Raw genomic sequence first — 10000 nt, 5'->3', positions numbered from 1 at the left:
GTTGCGCCACTAGGAGGGCACAGCCTGGCTAGTGCCGTGTGTCTACTTTCCCACTTCGAGTTTTTAACACTAATTGTATCTATTCGATCTCCAGCATAAAATAAACGGGTAGAACGATATGCAATAGCCTTTTCCCCATTGTCTAAAGTGTCTATTCCGTGCCCAGTGCTCGTTTTTTGCGTGATTTTCTCCGCTGGAAAAAAATATTAATTAATTAATAATAATATTAGAATATATTCGATATTCCGACCATATTTTAAGACACATATTCGAATTTAATTTCTGGGGAATGTTACCAGCCCTACTATATGGTAAATAGAAATGGTGTTCTGTACCTTTAAGAGGTTACGGATGGCTACTGCGCGTGTACTGCCAGTGCGCATGACAATAACTGACAGTTAGAAAAGAAAGCTACATGAAAGTAAGCTTTAACTGTTGTGTCTCCTGTGAATCTTTACAATATAATAATCCTCTGTGGAATATCCTTGTGTGGACATTGGGATCAGTTCTATAAATTAACATTATTCATCACCAGCCAAATTTGCTAGTAGATGTTAATCTTACTAGCCAAACACACACTCGCTAATGGGTCAAAGTGGCTAGTAAGTTGGTCTTTTCTACCAGCCAAACTGACATTTCACCAGCATTTGGCTGGTTGGCTAGTTTTCATTTAGAGCAGTGTTTCCCAACCAGGAGTACGTGTACCACTAGGGGTATGCGAGCATACTGCAGGGGGTACTTGGGAAAATTTAACTTTAACAAGTGCATGGAGCAAAGTCACACTGGAATAGAAAAAGCAATGTAAAATACGAGTTAGGGGGTACTCATGGTACAATGAAAAGGCTTGGGGGGTACATGAGACACAAAAGGTCGGGAATCACTGATTTAGAGCCCTGATTGGGATTATTTCCACAGGTCACCACGCAGGAGTACGAGCTGGAGATCACCTCGCTCCGGGCCGAGATCGCTATGAAGAGCCACCACGGGACGCCCAGCCCCGAGCCCAGAGAGAGGGCGTACGCACACGGTGAGAGAGATGCACACACACACACACACACACACACACACACACACATGCACTGATATATACACACACACACACACACACACACACACACACACACACACACACACACACACACACACACACACACACACACACACACACACACACATGCACTGATATATACACACACACACACACATTCATACACACATCATGCACACACACATGCGCACAAGCACCCGTTTAGGGCCGAGATCGCCATGAAGAGGCACCACGGCACGCCCAGCCCGGAGCCCAGAGAGAGGGCGTACGCACACGGTGAGAGAGATGCACACACACACACACACACACACACACACACACACACACACACACACACACACACACACACACACACACACACACACACACACACACACACACATGCACTGATATATACACACACACACACACATTCATACACACATCATGCACACACACACATGCGCACAAGCACCCGTTTAGGGCCGAGATCGCCATGAAGAGGCACCACGGCACGCCGAGCCCAGAGAGAGGGCGTACGCACACGGTGAGAGAGATGCACACACACACACACACACACACACACACACACACACACACACACACACACATGCACTGTTATACACACAATAGTAATGGTGGGGTGACGTCCACGCCAATGTCTTATCCTGAGCGTATCGCTCGGTGCGTAATTCCAAGAGCAGTATAATGAAAAGGAAGAAAGGAGTCGCGCACACTGGAGCCCAGAGAGGGCATACGCACGGCACATGGTGAGATATATGCACACACGCAAAAAAACAACACATAGGCCAGTGTTTCTCAAAGTGGGGCACAAGCCCCCTTGGGGGGGGGCGCGGAGGCATCACAGGGGGGCGTGTGACATCTGATTTTAGTTTTTTTTTCCCCAAGGAAATAATTTCCTGTCTCTCCAATAAGCAATACATTTTAAGCCCTCACCAACATTATATTATAAATTGTCATGAATCTGAATAGCATAGGTAATGAACACACGTCCCTCTTTGTTTTATGTCACCAGTCACCTTTCCTTTGATTCTGTGCAGTGCAGCGATCGTAAAATCAGTCTGCGTGAGTACTGCTGTTGCTTGGGGGGGCTTGGAAGCATTCAGACCCTCCGAAGGGGGGAATGATGGGAAAAGTTTGAGAACCACTGACATAGGCCTACTGTATGCACAACAAAAGAATGTGTGAGATGGAGATACCGTATATTACCAAATAAACGCCCTTGGGCAAATAACCGCCCATGTCCTAATAGCCGCCCAGGGTCTGACCCCATTTTGTGAATTAACCGCCTCTTCCGAATAACCGCCTATGTCCAAATAGCCGCCCACCGGCTGTTATTTGGATAATTTAGATTAACATAATATTGATTTCATTAAGCCCAATTTATAAGCTACTAGGAAAAGCAAAGGTGCAGTAATTCTGGTAATTACGGTAACAGCACACACCCGGAGTCCAGAGAGTTACATGACAATCAAAGGCTTAACGAAATCTGTGCCATGATGGCTTATGTTACGCGGGGATTCTGGGTAATCAACATATTGCAATGGGTCACCGAATATAGTGTAACACTCACTCACTCAACAACAACAAACCCAGAGGAAAAGTTTTAACATGGCAAGCAACAGCAGTGAGTTGAATGAACATGATACCGGTACGCCACAACTCATGGACGGGAATAATTTACGGGGGAAGAAGAACAGAAAGTTTGACGTAAAGTTCAAGCTAGCCGTTGTGAAGTATGCGGAGCAGAATTCTGGTTTGGCAGCGGCCAGGCAGTTTAACGTTGACCCAAAACGTGTACGAGAATGGAAGCAAAAAAAAGGAGAACTACTATCTCAGTCGGCAATCGATGGAAAACGGGCTCGCTTATCTGGTGGAGGTAGGAAGAAAGTGAGCGAGGAGCTTGATGCTAATTTGTGTCAGTGGATACATCATGTTCGTGGACAGAACCACCGCGTGTCCCGCAAAATGATCCGCATTAAGGCGAAGGAGATGTATGCTACCGCGAGTGACAAGAGAGACGACGGGGTGGTGTTTGGTGCAACGAGCGGCTGGCTTAATCGATTCCTACGTCGGAACAACTTTTCCCTCAGGAGGAGAACAACTGTTGCACAGAAGGACGCTCCCGTCGAGAAGATTGTCAACTTCCTCGTTTTCTCTACTAAACAGATAGAGGCCAAGAAAATCCAGCCCAAGAATATTATCGCCATGGATGAAACAGCCGTCTGGTTTGACATGGTTGGTTCCAGTACGGTCAGTGAGAGGGGCGCCCGCTCCATTTGCCTCAAAACAACCGGCCACGAGAAGGCACGCGTCACGGTGGCTCTTGCAGCCAAAGCAGACGGGACAAAGCTAAAGCCTTACATTGTGTTTAAAGGTGCTGTCCGTGATGTAAAGGCTATGCAGAGCATCCCCGGTGTGATCATAGCTTCCTCCAAGAATGGCTGGTTTAATGACGACCTGACAAAGGATTGGCTCCAGAGGGCAGTGGGGAAATTCCACTTCGGACCGAGGCTACTAGCGTGGGACTCGTACCGATGCCATATCAGCGAGGCCACGAAGGCAGAGCTCAAAAGGGGCTACAACCTTACAATGGCTGTTATACCTGGAGGTTGCACAAAGTACCTGCAGGCCCCAGATGTTGTGTGGAATGGCCCTTTCAAAGCGCAGCTCCGTGACTACTATGATAACTGGATGGCTGGTGATAAAGACAAGACCTACACCAAGTCAGGGAACCTGAGAGCCCCTTCTCGCCGCCTCCTGGTCGACTGGGTCCTGGGAGCATGGGATGCACTGGATCGGGACACTCTGATCAACTCATTCAAGGTAGGCTGTGTGTGTGTGTGTGTGTGTGTGTGTGTGTGTGTGTGTGTGTGTGTGTGTGTGTGTGTGTGTGTGTGTGTGTGTGTGTGTGTGTGTGTGTGTGTGTGTGTGTGTGTGTGTGTGTGTGTGTGTGTGTGTGCGTGCGTGCGTGCGTGCGTGCGTGTCTGTGTGTTGCAAACAGTAGCTTAGCTGATTGTTGCTTTTTGGTATCCTCCAAGGTGTGTGGGCTGACGGTGGCAGCTGATGGGAGTGAGGACCAGCTCATTCACTGCCTCAAGGAGGGACAGCCATGTCAGGCAGGCAGAGAGATGCTGTTGAGGGCTAGACAGCAGGCTGCTGCTGTGGTTCAGGAAGAGGAGGAGAGTGATGAGGAACAGCAGTTCCTCAATGAACTTGTGATTGAAGAGGAGGATGATGATGATGATGAGGGGGGTGAGGGAGAGGAGGAAGAGGAAGAGGAGGAAGGGGAGGAGGCGAATGATGATGAGTGGGGTTGAGTTGCATTTGGGGTTGTGTTTGCTGCAGTATTATTGTTTTGATGGTTTTATAGAGTACTTGGTACCATAATTTTATTTTTAGCTGTATGCTGCTTTATTTAAAACTTGGAGTACTGTAGCCTTTATTTTATTTAAGTGCAAGTATTATTGTTCTGTTTTGATGGTGGGTTTTTACCTGAGTACTTGGTACCATAATTTTATTTGCTGCTTTATTTAAAAAGTGTATTTATTTTTAGTATTGCTATTCTATTTGACAATTGTTGCACTACTGCCATGTTGAGGCCTTGTTGATCTCCTGTCTTTTGATAGCCTACCTCATGTTGATTTCTTGTTTATTGATACAATATTGATATGTTTACAATAGCTTTTACATTTAATTTTTTTTGTACAAAAAATACTGGACAGTAACCATTGTAACCAAATAATGGCCTGGTGCAGGCTGGTGCAAAAATAAATAAGAGCCTTGTGCAAATAACCGCCTGCTTCTTTTAAACGCCCGGTCTCCAAATCGATTTTGTGAAATAAACGCCCGGGCTACTATTTGGTAATATACGGTAACTATGAATATGAATGTGTCATCATGGCATTCCCTGAACTGAGGGAGCATGCAGATGTTAAGCCCCCCAAAGGTTAATTGGGTTCATTCCTGACACCGTCAGATGGGTGGGGAGAGTAAAGTGCTCTGCTCTGGCACCCTGAGCACAGTACTTCGTACTCTGAGCAGAAATTATAAGAATTTTGTTGCGTCTCCACTGTGGTCTGTGGTGTGCTGTGTCATCTGACTAAAAAAAAAATGTCACATTCGGTCCTTTGCCAGCCCTTCCCCGTGACTCTCTCTGAACTCGCTTCTGTCTCTCCTCCACTGTCCTGTCTAGTAACTAAAAAACAATAAAGCTTGAAAGCCCCCCCCCCCCCATTTTTCTTTTTACTAAAAACAAAAAAAGTGACATTCACTCTTACTCAGGGACATAAGATACAGACATACATATGTGGTTAATTAGAGAAATCACCTGCTGTGTTTACTCCAGAAGGACTAATAATTATTTTATCTACTGAGGTTTTCATCTCTGGTGGGAATGCAGCAGTCTTTTTGTCCAGTCTTGTTCATACTAGTTGCTCCGACATGTTGTCTACTTGTTTCAATTGTGTGCCCAGAGAAAAACATGTATTTTTGCTTTTAGTTGTCACAGATGGATTTTATTAAGATCTGGATTTCAATAAGACAGCACCCTCATTAATGTTTATTTGTGAATTTGTTTCATTTACAAATGATGTATGTTTTATGTGCTGAAATTTTATTGGGGCCCAGATATTTTTATTTGGGGATCCTGCTGAGGAGAGATATTATATTAACCATTAAAGTCTTATTTTATATTATATAAACCATTAAAGTCTTATTTTGGTCCCTTCTGATGTCAGAGCTGTCTGCAGCTGTGCCCAGAAGTAGCGTCCAGGAAAACCTTGAGGTTCAGTTGCAGCCATAATTATTAGAAGAAGAGATGTTTTGAAATCCCACCTGTTTACTGTGAGGTTTTTCCATTTAATGTACCAGCCAGCTTGCAAGCTTGGCCTTTTTAAAGTTATTTACGTTCATGGTTTATGTTGTATGAGCAGTCATGGGTAAGCGGTTAAGGCATCAGACTTGTAGCCCAAAGGTTGCCAGTTCGACTCCTGACCCATCAGGTTGGTGGGGGGTGCCCTGAGCATGGTACCGTCCCGCTGCACTGCTTCCTTGGGGTGCCATTGAGGGCTGCCCCCTTGCACGGGTGAGGCATAAATGCATTTTTGTTGTGTGCAGTGAACACTTGTGTGCTGTGGAGTGCTGTGTCACAATGACAATGGGAGTTGGAGTTTCCCAATGGGGCTTTCACTTTCACGTAATGCCATGTTTATAACATGTTCATAAGACTCAATTATATACTCAAATGTCCACGGTCATCACTCAGAGTGGTTTCAGTGTAATCTTTTACACTGCAAGTCAAGTCAAGTCAAGTCAAGTCAGCGTCTATTGTCATGTTCTTCATATGCACAGGTCATACAAGGAAATTGAACTCACGTTTATCTCTATATAACATGAAAGGACATAGACATACACAGGACTGACATTTACAGACTGATATCAAAGTGCAAGACAGACATGCTCCCTGCAGCACTTTGTTTGAAGTTTTCTTCACTTAGCGGAATAATCCTATCTGCAATCAGAGTTCTGTGGTAGAACGTTAGTAAATCCCCTGGATGGCCTTGGTTCCACTGGTTGTCTATTGTGTATTTAATCGAGCAACGTTTCGACCTTCAGGTCTTCATGTAACGGATGCCAACTAGCTCCAAGCAGAGATCGGAGGCTGAACGTTTGCAAACCTTCCTCTCGCAGCCTCATACAAATTCGATAGCAATTGAACTGCATTTCTATAGCACCTTTCCACTCTTTCGAGCACTCAAAGCACTTTACATTGTATGCCTCACATTCACCCACTCATTCACACACTGGTGGCAGTGGTTGTCACGCAGGGTACCACCCTGCCACCAGGAGCAACTTTGGGTTAAGTATCTCGCACAAGGACACATTCATGGGGTCAGGCTGGCAGAGTGGGGCTTGAACCTGCAACCTTCTGGTTGTCGAACGGCTCCTCTACCAACATCTATCGACAGGGGGCACCCAGGGGCACCAAGCATTTTTGACCAGTGCACCACAAGACACAAACTCAACAAATATTGTTTACAAATGGGGCACCAGTAGGGCAAAGTGACCACAGTGCACCACATTGGCTACAGTAAAAGGATCCTGGTATTGTGTGTGCATAGATCGACCAAAGGAGGGAATTATGATGATGATGGTGATGATAATGATGACGATGATGATGATAATGATGACGATGATGATGATGATGATGATGATGATGATGACGATGATGATGATGATGATGATGATGATGATAATAATGATGATAATGATGATGATGACGATGACGATGATGATGATTATGGCGGTGAAGATGATGATGGCAATGATGAATAATATTGTAAAGATCATGAAAGATTGAGTGAGGAGAGAGAGAGAGAGAAAATGAAACAGAGAGTGATGAAATTGGAGAGAGGAGGTGTTGATGAAAGCTGATTGTATCCTGAGGGTTGTGCTGCTGCTGCTGCTGCTGCTGCTCCTGCTGCTGATTGATTGTGGTAATTAAGGCCTGCTACTAACAAGGGCCTACACACACACACAGAAACACACACACACACACGCACGCACACACGCACGCACGCACGCACACACAAGCACGCACGCACACAAGCACGCACGCACACAAGCACGCACGCAACCACACATACACACACGCACACACAAGCACGCGCGCACACACGTGACTGTGGGTACGCATAAACACGCACACGCACACACACACACACACACACACACGCACACACACATGTACACACGCACGCACACACACACAAATATTTGTGCAGTGAGGTTTGTGTAAAGGGCTTAGTGTCATATTTTATGTGTTTGTGGAAATGGAAACCAGACTGCTCAGAAAGGAAAGAGAAAAGTGCCACTGCAAAGCCTTGTCATAAATTCATGCAAGTGTGTAAGTGCGTGTGTGCGTGTTTACCTGAGTGAGTGTTTGTATTACAGTATGTGTCCTCGACTGACCTACACCGGATGTCTCACTAGCTTATAACAATAGCTTACACCAGTGGTTTACAATTATTTTGCCCCAAAGGGCCAAATTATGTTGCGCAAATGAGGCTGAGGGCCAAACAAATCATCGGACCGTATGGCCACAGATAGCATACATATACTGTAGTGCAGGGATGGGCAACTGGAGGCCCGGGGGCCACATGAGGCCCGCCTCCTCACTCAGTGCTGCCCTTAGATAAGCCATACTTAAAAAAATATGAACAGACTTTTTTTTAAACCACTACTGAGTCAATCGGTTGACATTGTACTGCTGGCCTATATGCAGCAGTCCTATTCCTTCCAAAATTTTTCAGCAATCGTGGAGCAACCAACTGAACCTTGAACTGCAAGTGGCAGCCAGATCTGTGGTGATCCCGGCCCTCCGATGGTCACGCTGAACAAATGTGGCCCTTCTCATCATGAAAGTTGCCCATCCCTGCAGTAGGAGTATGTTTTCATTTGTTCCAACCTCATGGCAGGTCAAATGTTTGCCATGCCTGGTCCGGATCTGGCCCGTAGGCCGCCATTTGGAAACCAATAGCCTTCACACTAAATCACTTGACTTTAGCACCCATGGTGTTGGTCCTTTTTTTGGGGTGGCGGGTGGGGGCAACAGGACACTGGGGGAGAGACAAAAAACAAGCGGGGAGACAGAGAGAGAGAGATGGGGAAGGATAGTAAATGACCCGGGGCAGAATTGAGCTCAGGTCGCCGACGTATCAGTCCAGTGTCCAGCCATTTGAGCCACGGCAGGGCAGTGTTGATCCTACTTGACCTGTGTTTAATTAACACAGCAACGTTGATTGCATATTAACACACTAATCTAACTGGCATTCCAGCCTGATCTCCAAAAAATCTGTGCTTCTGGACACGGATGTTAAAGGGGAATTCCACCGGTGGAGACATGAATATGTTACTGAAAGTGGGTCATATTTATAGTAGAATAGTAACATACATTTCTAATTTGGTGCCTTCTTGGCCAAGAAAAGGCAGAAAATGACTTTTTAGTGCTTGTGGATTTGTGACAACAATCCCCATAATGCACTGCAATGCTCAAGTTCCACAGGCCACACCCAGTTATTTGGGACTCTATGCATCATCCCTCCCTCAGCTTGCAGGCAGTGTTGCCAGATTGGGCTGTTTCCCGCCCAATTGGGCTGCTTAGGATGGTCATGTGCGGGTAAAAATGGCATTTAGCAGAAAAACCTGTCCAATTTTAGCCATAGAAATCAATAGAATTGGGCGGGATTTTGAGCTTCTAGGCTGGTTTTAAGCATTTTTTGGGCTGGAAATCATCAGCCTCATCTGGCAACCCTGCTTGCAGGTGCATCACAGTGGGACAGACATCACTGGAAAGGAGAAGCTGGAGCACACTGCAGCTTAGTTTTCAAGACTTTATTTTGTGCACACACACGACCAAAATTTCTGTGTTGCTACACCTTCTTCAGAGTCAAATGATAGCGAGAGAGAGACACACATTTCAAGACTTTACATTCACAGGTGATCCTACTTGGTTTGGCTAAATTGGTCTGATCTCATTGCAGGTAATTGACCCCACCCCCCAACACCAGGACAAGATTGTAGACAATTAGACAGCTTGCCAACTTCCCAAAACAAAATAAAAAAGTGAAAAAAACAATACACAAAGAACATTGTCAAACCACAGCTACAATTATTACAAGACCACAGCCGCGATGCTGGAACAGTTTGTTACAGAGAGCAAGACATATTGTTTTCCTCATTTATGCCCTGAGGCTCCACTGAATTTAGCATAGAGGTAGAAAATAACACTAGAGAGGACCCCGCCCCCCTTTACGGCAATCTGTAGCGGCCATTATCTGTAGGTAGATCAGAGAAATGGAAATTAACGGAGAACGAGGCTCACCTCTGTCAAAAATGGCTTAATCATGTGAAAATGTCCATCAACACACTATACAAGGACAATAGTTGAAG

The 10000-nt window shown here is 45.6% G+C and overlaps 1 protein-coding gene across 1 annotated transcript in view; it reads left to right on the top strand.

The window, feature by feature from the left end:
* ccdc136b (coiled-coil domain containing 136b) overlaps window positions 1-10000 on the top strand; it is a 104609-nt gene that overhangs the window by 59579 nt on the left and 35030 nt on the right. Inside the window, exon 7 of the mRNA XM_063217758.1 lies at window positions 916-1027. Within this exon, the coding sequence (XP_063073828.1) occupies window positions 916-1027 (112 nt within the window). The remainder of the gene's footprint in view (window positions 1-915; window positions 1028-10000) is intronic.

The sequence above is a fragment of the Engraulis encrasicolus genome, chromosome 15, assembly GCF_034702125.1.
Source record: "Engraulis encrasicolus isolate BLACKSEA-1 chromosome 15, IST_EnEncr_1.0, whole genome shotgun sequence".
Taxonomy (NCBI): Eukaryota; Metazoa; Chordata; class Actinopteri; order Clupeiformes; family Engraulidae; genus Engraulis; species Engraulis encrasicolus.
This window is presented reverse-complemented; position numbering and strand designations above follow the sequence as displayed.